The sequence below is a fragment of the Argentina silus genome, assembly GCF_951799395.1.
Source record: "Argentina silus genome assembly, chromosome: 14".
Taxonomy (NCBI): Eukaryota; Metazoa; Chordata; class Actinopteri; order Argentiniformes; family Argentinidae; genus Argentina; species Argentina silus.
Window position 1 is genome coordinate 14,282,717 of NC_139668.1, and position 19,891 is coordinate 14,302,607.

The following is a 19,891-nucleotide window of genomic DNA, read 5'->3' on the forward strand; positions in this document are numbered from 1 at the left end:
ATTGTGAGTGTTGATGTCCAAGTCCTGCTCAGACATAGCAGATGTACAGGTAAGTCTTTTCTATCCTCCAGTCAGGGGGCACATCCTCAGGCCTGTGGGCCTTCATGTGTTTCTGCATGGCAGCCAGACTGGGGCTGAAGTCCTGGCAGATGGTGCACTGGTAGGGTGACGCTCCGTTGTGAGTGCGCAGGTGTTTGATCATGGCAGAGTAGTCCCGAGACCGCTGGTGACAGAGCTTACACTCAAATGGCTTCTCACCTGGAAATGTACAAGCACACTCATAATAAAATTAAATAAAAAATGGTAGCTTTGCATTACAGCTCGGAATTAGTGGGTAATATAATGGTAATAAAAATGGTAATTACTAGGAATTGCTGATCGTTAACTTATTATTACAAGGCAAGATGGACAGCAGTTTCAATGTAATTATTTTACATTAAAGATGCTTGAACAGAGAAGGTAGTTACTATGAAATAAGGTGGAAATCAGAGCTGGAAAATGCTATATTAGCTGTTTCTATTTTGTTCTAGCCTTGTACCCCATCTTAACCTCACAGCTAAGACCATGGTTACTCAGTCAGTGGTTATATGTAGGCTACCTACAGTAGTAAAACAGTAATAAGCTACCCAATGGTGTGTGTGTGTGTGTGTGTGTGTGTGTGTGTGTGTGTGTGTGTGTGTGTGTGTGTGTGCGTGCATGCGTGTGTGTGTGTGTGTGTGTGTTCTGACCTGTGTGTATGCGGTAGTGGGTCTCCAGCTGGTGTTTGAGGCTGAACCTCTTCCCACAGCCATTGCACTCGTAAGGCTTCTCTCCTGTATGAATACGTTTATGTCCTCTCAATGTTCCATCATCCCGGAAACAGCTCCCACAGAACTCACACTCAAATGGGTGGTCACCTGGAGAGACACACACACACACACACACACAGCACAGCGTCATATTTACGTATTTATTCATTTGACCCTTATTTTACTTGGTAAGTTGACTGAGGACATTTATCTCATTTGCAGCAAAGACCTGGGGAAAAGTTGCAGAGGAGAGGAGAGAATACACTGTTCATACCAGCCACACAGCCAGAGGACATGGCCAGAAGCCCCAGATCAAACATGTGTTATCACAGACCATTGCTTCATTTGAACACTTTACCACAGCTTCGCCACTTTGTTTGTGGAATGCACATCACATTACATTACACATGTATCAAAGGGTTATGAGTACAACATGTTGTGGTACAAACCTACTGTACAGTAGCACAGGTCAAATAACACACAGGGACCTCTCTGCATATCAGGTTAGGGAAGAATATGCTCCCAGACGTTAATAATGTTATGACATGACGACACTCCCACTGGCTGCCTTCTAATAGCTAATAAAGCCCTCTCAGACATGTGCTGCTCTCCATACTGTGGTTAATCCATTCCTCTCCCAGGCTGGAGAAGGCTTTGACTCATCTTCACAGTGACCTATGTGTCTCATTATCTCAGTGTCCACGACGACAGCCAAGTAGGACGATACACTGCACTCCTCATTAAGGAGCAATTCTAACCCCCGCTTGCCCGCCCGCTCGCACTGCTATAGAAACAGATGACATTTACAAAATGTTACTTCCATAGCTAGGCTAGGGGTATACTGTAAACAAGATATGCAATGATGGCCAAACTCCTTTCACTTCTGTCGCTTCGCATGAATTATGTAGTTCTACCGTCTAGACGTCAACCAGCTCTGACAGTTGGGAGTGTTATTTGAGGTTAGGAGAGAGCGGACAGATTCTGTCTCTCTCTTTCTCTCTGTTTTTTCTCTCTCTCTCTCTCTCTCAGTTTCTCTCTCTCTCTCTCTCTCTCTCTCTCAGTTTCTCTCTCTCTCTCTCTCTCTCTCTCTCTCTCTCTCTCTCTCTCTCTCTCTCTCTTTCTCTCTCTCTCTCTCTCCCTCCCCTAGGGCACCAAGACTCATTCTCAAAGTACACACAGACAAGTCATTTCCATTTGCTGTTCTTTAGATATTTAGATATATTTATTTTCTGTCATATGGGGTGACCTACAGTAGAACTGACAGCCATGAATCGCAAATGCCTAGGGGCCTGTCTCTAAGAACCCCAAAATATAAACAGGATAAAATAGCCCAAAATATACACCGGCCAGAACAGTGCACTGCTCAGAGAGGTGAGTCATCTTATAGAGGAGTCAGAGAGGAAGTGAGAACAGAATGTAAACCTGGCAGTCTGGATGTGGCAATGATCAATATGGTAATGTGGAAGTTTCAATGGTTTTAAGTAGTCATACATTGTACCTGTCAAGAGGGAAGGAGTTCATATGATAGTTGATCCCATGAGAGTTTTGGACTGAGTGTGAGTGCATGTGATGAAGATGATGAAACTTATCATTAAAGTGACCATAATGATAATGATGATGATGATTATGATGATGATGAGGATGAGGAAAATAGTGAAGGATGATGAGGATGATGACAATAGTTAATAATAATAATAATAATAATAATAATAATAATAATAATAATGATGATGGTGATTGCAGTTATAATGATCATGATGATTATGATGACAACGATGACAAAGAAGTCTCAGTGTTTACCTGTGTGTGAGCGCAGGTGGCGTTTGAGTGTGGTGTGGCTGGGGAAGGGGCGCTCACAGTGGCTGCAGATGTAGCTGTGCATGCCTGCGTGGACCTCCATGTGCTGCTGCAAGGTCTTCTGGGTCTGGAAACGCTTCGCACACAGCAGACAGAACACCGCCATGTCTGTCCCTGGAGACCACAGACACAGACAGACAGACACACACACACACACACACACACACACACACACACACACACACACACACACACACACACACACACACACACACACACACACACACACGCACAGTTATTTCAGTACCTTACACAGACAGGACTTTAAGTGGGGAAAGTGGGTCACTCTTCACTTCTACTCTCTGCCAGTCCTCTGAGGAGAAAGCTTCTTTCAAAGAGCAAAGTATCTACCTAAACTAACTCTCCTATAAGCCTTTCAGGCATTTTCAAGTTTGACTTTACACACTATACTGGACACAGGAAGCAATTCTCTTCTATGGAATGGTCAACAATACACAGGATGCTCGACCTGCCAATCATATAATCAATGTGTGTGTGTGTGTGTGAGTGTGTGTGTGTGTGTGTGTGTGTGTGTGTGTGTGTGTGTGTGTGTGTGTGTGTGTGTGTGTGTGTGTGAGTGTGTGTGTGTGTGTGTGTGTGTGTGTGTGTGTGTGTGTGTTTGTGCGACTGTGTGTAGACTTCAGAGGGGTAATTATTTTCCTCATTCCTCATCAAGAGTCTGCTCCAGCCTCTGTAGTCCTCTGTCTCCATCCACAGAGAGAAGCCTGATAGCAGCTCCACCCTAAATGATGCCTCTGTATGAGCTATGTGCAGAATGTTAAGTAGCTATATCATGCCATTAAAAGCAGGGCTGCAGGAAAAAAACACAATCCTTTTAATCCTGTGTGTGACCTGGCATCACTTTGGGGCTGCGTGCCTGTTGCAGTGCGTGTGGAGTGGAATACAGATAGGTAAACACAGGCTAGTTTTACTCACAAAGGATCTGTGAAGAACCCCCATTAAATACAGTCCCACATGTAGTACAGGTTGGGGAAGCTATTATAGGACCCTACTTATGCTAGCATTAACATTCACATGTGTGTGTGTGTTAGGGTAGGGGTATCGGTTAATCAATTCCACTGATAATAATGTGTGTGTGTGTGTGTGTGTGTGTGTGTGTGTGTGTGTGTGCGTGTGCGTGTGCGCGTGCGTGTGTGTGTGTGTGTGTGCTCTAATGCGAGGTTATGAGGTCGTTATTTCTCTGTCTGCTCAGGTTGGAGATCATTTACAACGCTAGCAGGTCCTGTTGCTCCCCGCTCCGATCCAATCAGACGGCTCTCCAGTGGTGGATCATTAGTAAACAGAGGGCTACGCCACCACCTCATTGGAATTCAAGTGGGGTTGCTGTGTCGCATTTAAAATGCAGTCTGATGAGGTCCACTAAATCAAATCATTTGTTACTGTTATTGAAGGGCCTTGAGGCAACTGGCAATTAAATTGGAATTAGTGTTGGGAAAGGGATACAGCACACTCATACTAAGAGGAGAGACACTGTCAGGCAGTGTTTGGAGTTCAATCAAGTTAACAGACACGGAATCTCATAGTCAATAATTCAGATCAAATGTTTCAGGAATAAATCATCATACAAACAATCCCATTGTTGTTTTCCGATCTGCATTGCCAAGATCTGTCAAAACTCTACGTTTTCTCAGTCTTTATGACTCAGAGATAAGCGCCAGTGGTTAAACCACTGCAAAGCCTGCATAACAGTATGTGACTGTATCTCAGGTTTGGGGTCAGTTGAATTTCAATTAAGTCAATTCAGAGATCCTTGAAATTGTAATTCGGTGATAGCAAATAGGCCGTTTATTTTCAATGACTAAATACGCCTCACTTTTTACATTAAAGGTTTTTCCCATGAATTTTCCCGTTTAAATTGTAAACTCACTTGTCAATTGTCAATTGTCAATTCATTGTCGATTCACTTCCTGAATTGAAATGGAATTCACCTCAACCCTGAATGAATCTTAGGTTACAGTTACTCTCTGGGATCCTCTTCACAATCCAATTTGTATAAAAGCTTGCTGTGAGTTCCCTCAAACTGCAGTAAGGCGAATAAAGCATTTCTGCTCATTAACACAGAAAGGAGAGAGTGCAAAATACCTTCTCTACTATTCACAATACTGGAGAGAGAGAGAGAGAGAGAGAGAGAGAGAGGGGGGGGGGGGGGGGAGGGGCGGGAGGGAGAGACCCCAGCCCACTGGAATGTATTGCACCTGTTCAGAAGCTTTATTCCAATGGCGATCTGCACAATGACCACACAATACGGTTCAGACCCTCATTGAGCAGGCTCATTAGTCAAAGGCTCTCCATGCAAACTCCTACAGCTACACTCAGCCTTTGTGCAGTAGCCTGATCATCAGGGCCTTTTTTTCCCACCCACGGATCACAATGTTTAACCAGCATACAAACGTCCTCCCTGGCCACCATCCCGCCCCCATCTCTTCTGACCCCACAAGACAGCTTCTGTGTCTGCCTGGCTACCTATCTTTGTTTTCTGAGTATTTCCTCAGCTCTAAAGAAGCAACGCGAACCGTTTATTGACCTGATGCACTAACACTGCCTAGATTTGGATTTATCATATATAAGGCTTAAGAACCAACATCATTCATTCTCTGCAGGACTTGTGGTGAGGAAGAGAGATCTAAGGACGTCAACATTCCATCTCAATACCTTCTGCCACCAGCAGGTGGTGTGCTTTCTACTTCGAGAGACCTCAAGTAACACTGAGACCTCAAGTAACACACCACTGTAGGCATTTATAACACAGTGTCATTGTAGTCACTCTACAGCAACTTTGGCATGATGAGCTATTTTCTTTCTGACACTCAGTATCAGAATCAGTATCACAGTTTTATCATCAGCTGTCATTCTTCAGTTCTTACACGGCCATAGCCATATTTCTGTGTTCTGTCATCTTTTCCACCGCACTTTTATTAAACAGACGAGGTTATTGCTGCGCGTGATTGGTTATTTCCTGCTTCCAGAATGTGTCCATACAGCGCTCACCCACACTCACATATGTTCAGTCGATATCCTCTCAACCCCCGTCAGGTAAAGAACGAGAAACTGTCACAAATTAAAAGCCTCGCACTTTTACTGTTATCTCAGTCAGACGTCCAGTGACAACACCTCAGCAGTCGAATCGAGGAAACTGCTAAACTGTAAAAATTTAAAATGTTCAGAAACATAATGGCCTACCAATAATCCAAACCTAGTATATTGAAGCTCCAGAGTCAGACAGCGGCGTTTGTGTGTGATGGTTTCGTTAGGTTAACCACTCCAGTACCATGTCAACTTTCACACAAAAACAGCATTTGCTGTGGTAGCTTATTCCAGTAGGCGTTGCTCCTTAGTGGAGAACAACCTTTCTCTGAGAATAGGGGCTCTGTATGGCACGTCACTGCCCCCTGCTTTCTCACCCTTAACTAGACAAAAGGGGGTGGGATTAGGTGTTAAAGGCCCAGGATGACCTCCTGACCCTAAGTCCTCAATGGGGTAAATACCATGTAATCAATGGTATTCCTCAAAGGGTGGGAGTCAGTATTGTAACTCTATGGGCCGACTCAGGGGAGGGAAGCTTTTCAGACATTCCACAGAAAGATGAAATGCTTCTCTCGGTACATTCAGAGAATGTGCGCTGGTCTAGAAATCCATTGGAGAGACTGTTTCTATGCTCCTCACTGAGAAGGGGGCAGTGAGATAGGACGTATTTAGGGTATTTTCGCTCTTTAATTATTTCCAGCTAAGAAAAAGAAAGAAAAACAGATAAGCATGGTTGTTTTAATTAAACTTAAACAGTTTATCCAATCAGATTTGCAGCCATGGCATGTGAGCATGTAACACTCAAAGTAAGGACCTCTCAGGCTTTTCAACAGACAAAACCATGTCTCTAGGCAACAACAAGATTGGATCATGGTCCGCCTCAGGGTGAAGTGTTCAAGCTAATCCCTTCATTCGCAAATAAGTTAAACCTGTTTTAGAAAACAAACAAAAGTTTTCCTATCCTGGGAGAATCCGGTGGTAAGCATCCAACAGCAAATTCAACAAGAGACTGTATGGAATTCAATGTAACACAGATCTAATGTTAACAGTCTGTACCAGGGTTCTCTTTCAATTCAGTTACATCAGAAAGTGAGTTTATAATTCAAGACTTCAGATGTAAAAAGCGTCTCAAATCATCAAACTTTCAGACCATTGAGAAACCATTGAAAGTAAATTCCCTATTTTGCAGTCATTGAATTGTTATTTCAGTGTACTTCCTGAACTTACTGAATTTAACATGTGTTTGAATTCAGTCGAATTTCTTTTTATTCGACTGACTGCAACCCTCTCCTATGGTACAGACATGACTCTGTATCTCCCTACAACTGTACTATTAAAAAAAATACAGTCAATAGACTGACATTCTTGACATAGGGAAAACTGACCGCAGAGCTGTTTGGTTCAATGTAGCTACAGGGTAACCGTCGGTTACCGTCAGTCTGTCTGCCTATAGGAACTAGTGAGCCTTCAAGTCAAAGACCCCAATCAAATCTGCTCAAGACCGGTGAGAGGGTTGGGAGCGCCATAAAAGAGCACATACCTCAAAGTGCTTTCTTAGTGGGGTAAATCAGGTTGATTAAATGACCAGCCATTTCACTCCTCCACATCTGGCTTTTATAAGGGCAGCGCGAGATGAGACGAGACGAGACGAGACGAGACGAGACGAGACGAGATGAGCAGAGCCACCAAAGTGTGGCTACGGCGGCTGGCTCATACATCACACATACATCACACGCTTTACGCACAAGACCTCGTATGACCCAGCCGGCTGCATTCAGACGTTTTGTCTCAGAGCCGTTTTCCACTGATAGACAGACTTAGTCGGTCCCGGCCCCACAGCACCATACCGCACCACGCAGCGCCTCAGATGACCCCAGCCCTGCAGCCAGTGATCAGTAGACCGCTAATCTAGCAGAGTTAGGAACAACCGGGTCAATAATTAATGCAACAAGAGATACATTCTCTTGTGTTTAACCACTATGCCACGGCTCGTTCATTGAGGTCACGCACACACACACACACACACGCAGGCACACACACGCAAGCACACACACACACACACACACACACACACATTCCAATTCTGTTCTCTCACGTCAGTTCCAACATGTTTAGCATATTTTCCCTATACCATTCATCCCACAGTATACAGTATGAAAACTATACCTCCGAAGTGAGCAGAGAGCCTGAGGCCCTTCACAGGTGGAGAAAGCAAAGTACACACAACCAATTATAGTTTGAGTCTGCAATACATCCACGGTTAACTAATTCAAGGCATATAGCTTTGGGTACTCAGAGAAGTCAACTGAAGGTTTAAGCAAAATGAGTTGTATGAGCAGGGTTATCTACGGTGAAATAGGGGGTATGCATAATAATGAAAGTCCAATTGAATGAGGTAAATTAAACATAGAGGGTTAAACTGAGGGGCTATGTTTCTGAAAACATACAGTATGTAAAACTGAGTTTGACAAACCTGGATGTGTTATAAATAAGGGTTATGTCCATTGTGTCAAGGGTAAGGCTATTCAGAAAAGGAAGTGTTTGTGTGTAGAGGAGCTGCAGCTGTCTGTAAAGCACACAAAGACAGCAGTCTTTCGGCCTTCCCTTTAGGCGAGATAGCTAAATGGTTTGCCACAATGCTCAGTACAGCGTATGCAGTCCATTTCTCTGCCTGTGATCGCTTAGATTCCTGAGGTTTCCAAACCGGTTTTACACAAGATGATACCACAGAGCACCAACATCGTCTGATGAAACAAACTTATTGTTGGCTGAGAGATTTTGAGACGGTTCCATTCTTTTATTTTGGGCTCTCACAAGTAGGTCAGAGCAGAGTCTATGACAGGGTTGTGGTGGGGAGTAAACAGCAGTAGCACATGATGTTGTTTTCTTGTGAGTCCCTGGCATCCAATGCCACCAGCCAGCCGTCCCTACATGCCCCGCAGGAACGCCCACTACCCCCCCCCCCCCCCCCACACACACACACACACATCAAACCCTCCTGTACCTCAGAAACCCACAGCAATTCACCTCTGACATATTTACACAGCGTCAACAAACACACTCTCACTGACAATCATCTCTGCACAAACAAGCACACACGTGCACACACACACATACAGACACAGACACAGACACAGACACAGACACAGACACACACACACACACACACACACACACACACACACACACACACACACACACACACACACACACACACACACACACACACACACAGTTAGCTTGAGAGCCTTTCTCAATAGGGGTAATTTTCTCAAGAGGAAGACCACCGGACGGCAGCTGCTGAGGTGTTGTTAACCTGCCAAGAGGAAGCTGGTTTGGCTCACTGGTACAGTATACTGTACAGTACTTCATGGCAATACAAGGTCAAAACATAAACAACATTCATGGAGTTAATGAGTGATCCCAATATCAAAGGTTATACCTAGACTTCATTATGCATATTTCAACAAGAGAATGGGTTAAAGATAGGTGGAGTGGCAAAAAGGTTCCCAAAGGAGCAAAAAATCAAATCAGAAATCAAAAGGAAAGGAAGAATTCACTTCTTTTTTTTTTTTTTTTTTTTTTGAACAGGAGAATGTGACTCCATTCCCTGATAACATCAATCTCACTGCCAACAGAATATGTCCAACTGTCCAGACCAGTATGGGCTGTAAGTACTAAGTGGCAGTAAAAGGGTCACGGCGTCACACTAGACCGAGCTGAGATCATGACAAAATGAGAGAGTAATGTCCTTCTGTACCCTGCACTGGGTCTTCTGCCAAGCCTGAAACTGAGCCCTGGATGTTTACAAGTCGGGGGAGAGGAGGTAGAAACTTCTGGGCATCGCTAACACCCCTCCATGTCCACAGGAATTAACTATTTATGCTGTGTGTGCCACCTGGAGTTACAGTTACATGCCAACGCTTCAGGGCAGGTGATCGGCTTTCCTGACAGCAACAGAAAAGGTGTTGATTCAGATGGTCATACTTTAAACAAATGACAAGTTATGATGAAGTCTAATGAAGCATAAACCATTCATAAAGCCGACGTCAAAAATCATTCATAAGCACATTAATGCTATATAAAAGGTTATTATAACATGTCCTTAGATATAGCATACACCAAATGTAACATAACCTAATTTCCAATGTTTATGGAGCATGGCATTTGCTTGTAAATGATTTGTGAAGCAACTATGGAGGACTTACAAAAGGTTTATGAAGGCTCGATAAAGCCTTTAAAAAACATTGTGACCATTCAGACACTGTACATATACACTGTTGGGCAGAATCATGTAGAGTAGTTGGATATATTTGGAAAATAAGCTGTAATGACTGGAATTTAAGTACTAGTGCCATCCTGGATAGGATGACAAGTACCTGTATAGGCAGCTTTGATTTCAACTGGATTTGTACAGCTTCAATAAGAGATACTCTGCAGTCTGCAGGCTGGTTATAGGAGCTTCTACCAGAATAAGACCCTTTGGTTTCAGCCTAGTTCCAAGCACCGATGGCCCTCATTTACTTTTCTGGAGAGGATAGAATATACACATAGAAAAAAAAAAAGCCCTCTACACAAAAAAGGATTCTCCATGGAACCACCAAAAAGGAGTCTTCGAAGGGTTCCCCTACAGGGACAACAGAACCCTTTTTTGGTTGTAGTAGAAATTGTTTTCGAAGAGTGTTGTATATGCCATTTCTCATTATGAGACCATTCCCAAACAAAATGTGTTTAACCAAGTTGTTGACGTCTGTGTGTATGTGAGAACAAAGAGCAAACAACCGGAGTGATCCTCACGCGAAACAGACCAGCAGCATAGGATACAGTATCTGTGACAGTGTAATGTACTTGTAGAGGGTGCCATTGGCCTGTTCAGCGTGTGAAGCTTGCCATGACTGCGGCGAAACGGCATGCACCCACAATGGATGCCAAGAGATATAAGTGGGTGATATCTGAGATGGCCGAACGGCTGATAATGGCAGGGACAAATCAACCCAGTAGCATGACTAGGGAGTTTAGGCACATCAAAGGCTTTTGAACCAGCAGGAAAAGAAGAAACACTTCAACCAATTTTTTTGTAACATAACAGAGTTTAGATAGTCCTGTCCAGACCAGCTTGCATGTCTGTGGGGAGAAAATGACTGTGTATGGGTCATCTACTGTAGTATAGGTTTGGTAGTGAGCTATTAATGTGTGTGTGTGTGTGTGTGTGTGTGTGTGTGTGTGTGTGTGTGTGTGTGTGTGTGTGTGTGTGTGTGCGTGCGTGCGTGCGTGCGTGCGTGCGTGCGTGCGTGCGTGCGTGCGTGCGTGCGTGTGTGTGTGTGTGTGCGTGTGCGTGTGTGTGTGTGACATTACCTGTGTGTGTTTGTCTGTGGGCTTCCAGGGCGTCCTCTGCAGAGAATGTAGCTCCACACTGATCACACACGAGTGCCTCTGCTCCAGCTGCATGAAATCAGTCATGTGTTATTGTCACAATCACACACACAACATACGGTATGTTGTATACATATCCTGTGAGATACAGTCATAAGCAACTTGAAAATGATAGGTGAGCTTAGTCACCCATGGTTATCTTGCAGGAAACTAGGTATTATATTTTCCAGGTATCAACTAGATACTGTACAAAGGTCTTACAGTCTTGTTAGGATTGCGCAACCTGGACTTGATGTTTGGCATTGACAATTAATCTGCAACTGAATTCCAAACTAAGACCCCTAAAGCTCCACTTCCTAAACATCCAACAGAATTCACTACATTAAAAAGAGCTATGGAGAAAACATACAGCCAGTGCTCTATTTAAAAGTCCCAAAGGACCCAACTTGTCTGCAAACACTTTGGTTGTTTAATGTTATATAAGTAGGCACGCATTGAACAAAAGAACAGAACCCACCGGAAAAACAAAACTGTGGCCAAACAAAAGTGCCAGACAGCCAGAGTGCTGTGCCCTCTCTCTCTCTCTGTCTCTCTTTCGCGTTGAGGAGAGGAAGGAGAGGAGCTGAAGAGTTTTATTTACTGTGCCCCTATTATCAGTATCTGAACAGTGAGCAGATTGTCTCCCTGAGAGGCCACAGAAGGACTGGGTGTTCTCTCCACTGCAGACAGACGCTCCCCGCCTGAGGCACATCCCTTTATCAAAAACACTCCACAGTCAACACTCCCCATCCACTCACATATACACTGTGGTGTACAGTACGACTTATCTCACCTTTGGAATGCCCTTGTCTTTCCCTGATGAAGCGATCAGAGAAGACAAGGTCGCTGACACCATTCAGAATTAGATGGGAGATGCAAGTTGCTCTACAATGCACATGCACATGGCAGCGATCCAGCTTATGCACGCACGCACGCACGCACGCACGCACGCACGCACGCACGCACGCACGCACGCACGCACGCACACACACACACACACACACACACACACACACACACACACACACACACACACACACACACACACACACACACACACACACACACACACACACACACACACACACACACACACACACACACACACACACAGCTGTTTGGATGTGGGCTGGCTCTGACTGAGATGTAAATCGGTTACAGATCCATACTGGCCCAGGGCTCATTCACTGATCTATTTTCTGCTCAGCTGGCTTTAAATGAAGTTAAAATGACTCATTAAAACGCCCACAAGCTTTGGGAACTCGCAGCACTACAGCCTAAATGTAGTCCTCTTTCAAACCTCCCCACCTCCCCACCTCCCCATACAGCTGCTACACTGTCATTCCCAGTGCTGTACAAACCAACACAACCACAGCCAGCTCAATACAGTATCTGCCCCTCTTAAACTAAATATTTTTTAAGCCTAACTAACAGCATGCATATGTGTGATGTAGGGCTTTCCTTACTTTGGCAAACAAACATGGCTGAGAAAGGTGTTGTATAGCTACACTGGATGTGTACACTTATGCTTGCTCGCTGATGGTATGCAACACTGTCCAGGGTGATGGTGTGTTATTGTTGTGTTGTGTGAATTCGTGTGATTTGAGAGAGGAAGAGAACATAGTGCATTGACTTGTGCAGACAGTCAGAGGCACGGACGGAGTGTGCTCTCATCCATAAACCATCAAACTGTCTCCAGACGCGGCTGCAATCGTCCTCTATCAAAACACTTTGTCTGGCATACCAAAATAAGAGCCAGCATCGAGCTGAATACCAAATCAGCCCATTAGAGTGCTGGAGCACTCGCTCCTTAGCAACCCACAGGATCTAAGGCTGCTATACTGCAACACACAATAGCATAGAGATATAAGATCCAAATCTGCCTTTGGTGATGGGGTGGTGGGTGTACAACACTTTATTGTGAATATATAAGGAAAGATGCTTTCATAATCCCATGGTGAGTTCATGATCAAAGTATCTTATTCATGTCTAATAGCTCTTTCTTATAATCACTAGCCAGTATGTCTGATTAAAGGGATAGTTTACCCAAATTACTGTATCACATATTTATTTCCTTACCTTGAAAGGAGTCTATGGACAAGGACAGACTGCAATCCATGCATTGGTTCTGTTTATCGAGCCACAGTCACTGATCGCTAACTGATAGCCTTTTGTAACCAAAATCCAATATTAGTAAATCTTCCTGAATTAGCAAGCCTAAATCCTCTCAAACTGCAGTTCAAACATGTCATGATTTTGTAACTATCCCTTTAAGAACTGCTTGTTGAAAGGGAACCTTTCATCAGTCAGCAGTCTGTCACCCCAGAACACTCCTCAAAGAGAGAGGAGAGGAGAGGAGAGGAGAGGAGAGGAGTGGGAGAGGGAGAGGGAGAAGGAGAGGGAGATAGCCTAGTCTACACTCACATTGAGAATGGGGTTTCTGTTTATGTTTTAGTTTCATTTTTAGGCCCCCCCTCCCCTCCTCCTGCTCTATTTTGGATAAAGTGGCTGGGAGAGCAGTCAGGTCTGATTAAGTCGGCGTTTGGGTACAGTGTGTTCCTGGACACACATCTGCGAGGCGAGTGAGCCATCACACACGCTTCAGAACACTGGCAGAACACACTGGCCTGCCGGCAGCTGATGATGTCATCACTCAGAAGGGGCAGAGCTGGCGAGCTGCCAGCCAGACTCTCCAAAAAAAAAAAAATCCCCAAAACACACAGAAAGATTCTACGGAGAGATGAACAGAGAAAGGTAGTGTAGACACAGAGAGGTCTGAAGATCTGACACACAGACAGAGAGGGAGCAGCAGCACATCTGAAGCATAGTGATACAGCACAGGCAGAACGCCCAATACAACAGGTGCATATTAAAAAATAAAATAAAACTGTGTCATGGATATCATTACCTGAGTGACATAGCATGTGCATCCTCAGCCGTACGCTGTCCACGAAGCGTTTACCACAGTACTCACATCCGTGACCCTTCTCTTCACTGTGTAGCTTTCTGTAGACACAAACAAGAGCAGGATGAGACAAAGGCTGTGTCAGGAAAGAACTCCTACCCCCCACGCCCTAAACACTTGTATAGATCTGAAATGATTGGATAGGCATAGACAAGATAGTGAACGTTCCACCTATAGCCTATAACGTGGAGCCACTACCATCTTGCTTACACCTATCCATCCGTTTAAGGGGATAGTTCACGATTGTACAACCTCATAGTCTAAGTCTAAGTATATGGTTCCTTATCTTGCAAGGAGAAACTATAATCCATGGTTCAGAGTTGTTGAAGTAGCCACTACTCACTTTTCTACCAACTTTTACACATTTGTGGCCAAATCACCTCAGAAAGTCAGAAAGTTAATTTGAGGTGATTCGGCTACATATCTTAAACTTTTATTTGTTCCCCAATCACCCAATTTCTCCTGGCACATTTTCAAGGTAAGGAACCACCTGACTGGCTATAAGTTGCAAAATAATTGACCGCTTTAATTTATTCCTTCAGCGTCTAGGGCTTAGTGGATTGTGATTATGGACAGAGCCAGAGTGAGACATCAAAACACAGCAAGCATTGTGCTCTAAAAGGCTGCTGTGGCTTCTCTGTGGGGCCCTCAGAAGCCAGCAGCATCATTGTCTTAACAGCATGTTTCCATTCCGGCATGAAACCGACTACGAACGCCGCATCATTAGAGGAGAGAGGCCCTGGGACTGGTGAATCACATTGCATGAATGCAAAAAAGGAACACAGACAATAGGATATTAGGCTAATTTCAGAAAGCACACATACACATGCCTGTCTGGCACCCCCCCGAGTTCCCACCAACATAAACATAAACATACAGAGACACAGACACACACACAGACACACACACTCCTCCCATAACTGCTGCAAAAAGAAGAAAAAAAAAAAGAAAAAAAGAAAAGGAAAAAAAAAATGACTCGCTGCTCTGCCCGCAGCAAGGCCCATCATATCATATCACAGACATCCGACCACACAAAGCTTATGCACAGTTATCCTCATGTTCTCCCTTCCGCAGCGCAAATGGCCGAACAGGAGACAGTGGCCAAAACAGGCCACAGTCATAGGAGAGAGGATCCACTGTAATAACATGTAATAACATACCAACAATGCCCACATACTGTGATGCTAATATAATCCAATCAAATTAAATTAAATAAGCACATCCACTACCGGTATATTAAATTCAATAGAAAACTAGGGAGCACACCCACAAATAAGGTTCTCAGTTTTCCCCTGCAGACATTCACTTTAATCGATGCCTTAAGTCAAAGTTTCTGAAAAGGTGTATTTGTATCAAGACCTGTGCCTTCAGAAACATCTTTCTTTTTGCCATCCAAAATGTCAATGTAAACTCCGGTAGATGCTCAATGACCTGGCTCCTGACCCGGACCAACCTCATTACAACCTCCCCCTAGCCACCACAAAGGACTCCTCCAACCCCTGGCTATCTATCTGCCTATCTCCATCTCCATGAGTGAGCATGCATCGCCAAATGTCCCACTGGCCTGGATGCTCTATTTCATCAAGCTGGTTAAGACATTGGAGTGGCAAAAGTCTCAAATGTCACCCATCTTTCTCAGCGTGGGCAGAGAAAGAGTAGGGGTTAGCGCTCCAACACTGGATGATGTGGTGGGTGATTTAGCTATGGGACCTATGGACTCTCTCTCTTTGCATTTATTAATGGTGCTTGCGTTGGTATTGCCATGATTTACCCATCACCTCTTCACTGTGATGTGTGGCGAGCTTTCTGGCACAACAACAGCTGCTGTGGTGTAGTTACACCCAGGTGGGTGCAACACATTGGCATTAGATGAGAGATTATTCAATTCAATTATCATCAACTCATTAATCAATTGCTGCTCCCTAATCAGAACTGGACATGTTATCAAGAGTTTAGGGTTTCAAGACGATACATCACACACAAGTGGCTAGTGGCTTTTTGTCGGCATGAGATGACAAAAAGAATAGACAAAACCCCTTCTCACCTCATCTAACCTCTCTAAACACTAAAGTCATGAGACAGCAGTGATCCATCAACCAGTGCCTACACAGGCAAAGAGGACGTCCTCTCCCTGTAGAAGTCCTCTCACTCAGTGACCCAAAGGAATGCATATCAAATGGTCCTTTTTTAAGTGTGACGCAAACTTAATTAGAAATAATCATAAAGAATTGTGAAAAATGTAGCAGCTTTGTAAACAGCTGCATTATGGGATACCAAGGCTGCTATATAAAACTACTTACAAAGACCACATTCAAGCCTTTCAAAGAGTCCCACTATTCAGACACAAGTACAGGTGTCTTTTAAAACAACTTAACAAAATTAGCAATGGTCGCTCCCAGCTCATTGGCTTTGAAGTCCTGTAATGTGTAGGAAAAGTTAATAAAGACCACCAATCTCCACCCTTTTAATCAGGAGGCATGTTTTACAATTGCTCTCTTCATAAACAGCATCAAAGTCTCTTCATAACAAAATGCTCAACCATTTAGCCTAGAGACTTAAAAATTATCACTCCCTCCACACCTCTGTCTCTTGCAGACTAATGGCTATCTGGCCCCACACTGGGTGAAGAAAGGTTTCCCTAATCATCTGGTCTCACTAATTCAGACTCTCCAAATAGGTACCTTTTTTGGTTCCATGTAGAACCCTTTCAACAGAGAGATTTTTACATGGCAGCAAAAAGGGACAGACCAAATAACCCTTTTTTGTTCTTGGTAGAACCTTTTTTTCTACCTGTGCTGCTCCATGGCTTCTCTGTCGTGCAGCTGAAGACCACAGTCCCCACAGCACTGGCCTTGGCCCTGGGCCCTGCCCTCACGCCTCATCCCCGCTGCAAACTGGCCCAATCTACTGAGTAGCTCCCTGTGGAGGAGGCTCTGGGGCAGCAGCCCCCCGTAGGCCCTCAGGTCCAGTGACATGGCCAGGGACGGGGCCACAGACATGGGCATGGGCAGCACCGCCTCCCCGAGGTGGTTGGAGGGCATGGAGGAGTACAGAGAGGCCAGATGTTTCTCAGCCAGCCCAGGGAACCCGTCCAGAGAGCTCCCCCCAACTACACCCCCCTCCTCCTGGCCTGTGTGCAGCTCTCGAGCACTGGTGATCACGCTGCCTCGAAGTGGGGTTCCCGGGCCTCCCTCATCTCTGGGCTGGTCCAACTCACAGGTCCCGACCCCTCCACCACTGCAGGACCTGCCCTCATAGCTGTTGGCTTCATCCACCTGCATGTCCTCTGTCTTTATGCTCCTAGCCAGGGGCAGGGACGGGGGCTGCGCTCCATTGAGGCTGTGCTGCAGAGGGGACTGGGCTGTGTTCCCCAGACTGACCCCCTCATCCTGCATGGAGCCTGGCCCTGCTACAGGAACAGGGAGCTCCATCATGGGCTCTGGTGGTACTGGGGGGCTCCTCTCAGTCATGTGGTACAGTGCCAGGTGATGCAGGGCAGTGGGGGTGCGGCTGCCCTCATGCATGGAATGTTTCTTGGAGATCAGCATGTTCCTCCAGTGTCTGGCCCTGCTGTGATCGCTCTCTCCTCCAGACCCAACATGGTTCCTCCCAGTCATCTCCTCACTTTCCCCCTCAGACTGGATGGTCTCCAGGACCTTGAGGCACTGCTCCTCCAGGTACTCGATCTCCAGAATCTCTGCGGCGTACAGCAGGTCATCCAGGTCCTCGGCCGTGGCCTGGAGGGAGGCTGTGTAGGCGTACTCTAGGATCTGCTGGAAGGTCTTGGGGGACAGGAAGTCCAGGGCATAGCGCAGGCTGCTGCGGTGGAACAGGATCTCAAACATCTTGCTGGTGCAGGCCAGCACGGCACGGTGGGCGGGGAACTCCTGGCCGTCCACTGTGATGATAACGTCACACAGGGTGCCTGACAGGCGCATCTGATTGGCCCTCTGCAGTAGTGTGCTAGGGTGGGTGGGGTTGTGGAGTTGGAGCACACCCATGTTAACAAGACCCTCGGACCCTCTCTCTGAGCCGACGCATGAGGTGTGAGTGTCTCTCCCCGACCTTGAGTGTGTTTGTAAGTCTAGAGAGAGAGAGAGGGAAGGAAACCATATCAATAATCTGTTCTACTTGGCTAAAACTGATAGAATAGCCATGTTCTCTATTTTTCTTCATAGTATTTAAATTACACCAATTACTAATATTTTGCATGCTCCACACAATTATTGTTGAAATATCCGATGAAACCTCAGTAACAGCTGACCAAAAGAGATGGACTGGGATGACAGGTTCATTATTCATCTTTTACAAATATAGTCTAAGTGTAAAGAACAAGAATGACTGGTATGGAGATCCACAGTATCCTGTGTTACATTGGCAGGTGATGCATTTAATTCAACAATAGCGCCAGACGTTTTTATATGATGCACACTAGGCTATATCAGAGAACGCACATGTGTAACGGCAACAGGTCCTGTAATACATGCAATATCCCAATTCCCATTATGGCGTGTCATAACTGTGCGCTCTGACAAGTTGGATGGATTTCGTAAAAGCAGGAGCAATATAATACATAATAAACCAAGTGATAGGCTATCATCAGTCTCTCACAAATTAATATTTAGGCCTGAAAATATTTTGATTTAGGACAATGAAAGACCATCGACAATTACAGGAGCGCTTTTTATGTGTATGTGTGCGGGTGATCACTCCTCAACCGAGATTTCATCCTCAAATGCTTCCTGTCCTAACTAAAGAGATACATTATTACATGATAAATGTTAGATAAATGTAATAACCTTCAGTGACCATTGACTCATATCCGAGTTAATGATGCTGATCTTTGCTGATATAGGCTACTAAGAGCATTTGGCAGTCCCGCAACATGCATTGAAGCGCATCAGGTGCAAAACGCGCTCTAATGGAATCATGAATTTTAGCAAAAAACAAACAAACAAATCACAGTGGCTCTAAACACAAACATAAAATTAATCGCTAAGCTTCATGTCAAACGGTGTATGAGCAACACAGTGAGCTCTACAGCAAGACTCACGTTTCGCGTATGATAGCACGGCGGGAATACTAAGCAGTCCACAAGTTTTTAAATACCCGTTATTGTAAGTGCGTGGGTGCGCGCAAACTTCAGGCTTGAACACATCTTAGCCAATAAGCAATGTCACAATCTATACAAAAACAAACCAATTGATTGACCTTAAGTAAATATCTCTCTCGCCGTTAAACATTCTGCATTAACTGTAACTGGGCTGTAATAGCGATTTCAATAGTGTCTATTTCAATAGCCTATTAATCACCTGTGCAATAGCAATATTATTACGATAGGGAATATACATAGACAACTATTTTGTATTATTCAACAGCCTTACCGTATCTGCCCTATACGTCCTCCGTCGATCGCGTTATCATTCGGGCAACCTCATGATAAGGCAAGTTACCCGCTCCAAACTCATTCCTGCTCCAACAAGTAACAAATCATCACCCAGGCGACGTCACCGCCTTGACTGATTGTCCTCTGTTCCCGGAGTCCTATCAAGGCTGCAGAGACATCTACAGGGCAGCCGTCCACACGACCTGGATTTAGGGAGGGTGAGTTTACACTGTTGCCTTCTATACACACCTAGTGGTGGACCTGAAATCAAGTATTGATAGAGTTCTAATCATCCATGATTCATTATCAGCAGTGAGGTGGTAGATAGTATTCATGTAGGCCTAGCAGGTAGCCCAAGCTGTGAAGGGTGAGCTAAATAAAGCATTGAAATTAGTCCTGAAGTAGTCACTCTATCAACAAGAGTAATAACTTCCTTCC

The 19,891-nt window shown here is 44.9% G+C and overlaps 1 protein-coding gene across 1 annotated transcript; it reads right to left on the reverse strand.

Moving 5' to 3' along the window:
* Positions 1-28: 28 nt before the first annotated feature.
* zbtb16b (zinc finger and BTB domain containing 16b) lies at positions 29-19,496 on the reverse strand (the record flags this gene model as incomplete). Its single annotated transcript, XM_083684437.1, has 7 exons — positions 19,452-19,496; positions 16,858-18,151; positions 14,011-14,108; positions 11,046-11,132; positions 2,589-2,759; positions 729-896; positions 29-258 (listed from the first exon to the last, which is right to left on the reverse strand). The coding sequence occupies exons 2-7, from the start codon at positions 18,066-18,068 to the stop codon at positions 29-31; spliced, it is 1,965 nt and encodes a 654-aa protein (XP_083540563.1). The 5' UTR covers positions 18,069-18,151; positions 19,452-19,496.
* Between the last annotated feature and the right edge of the window lie 395 nt (positions 19,497-19,891).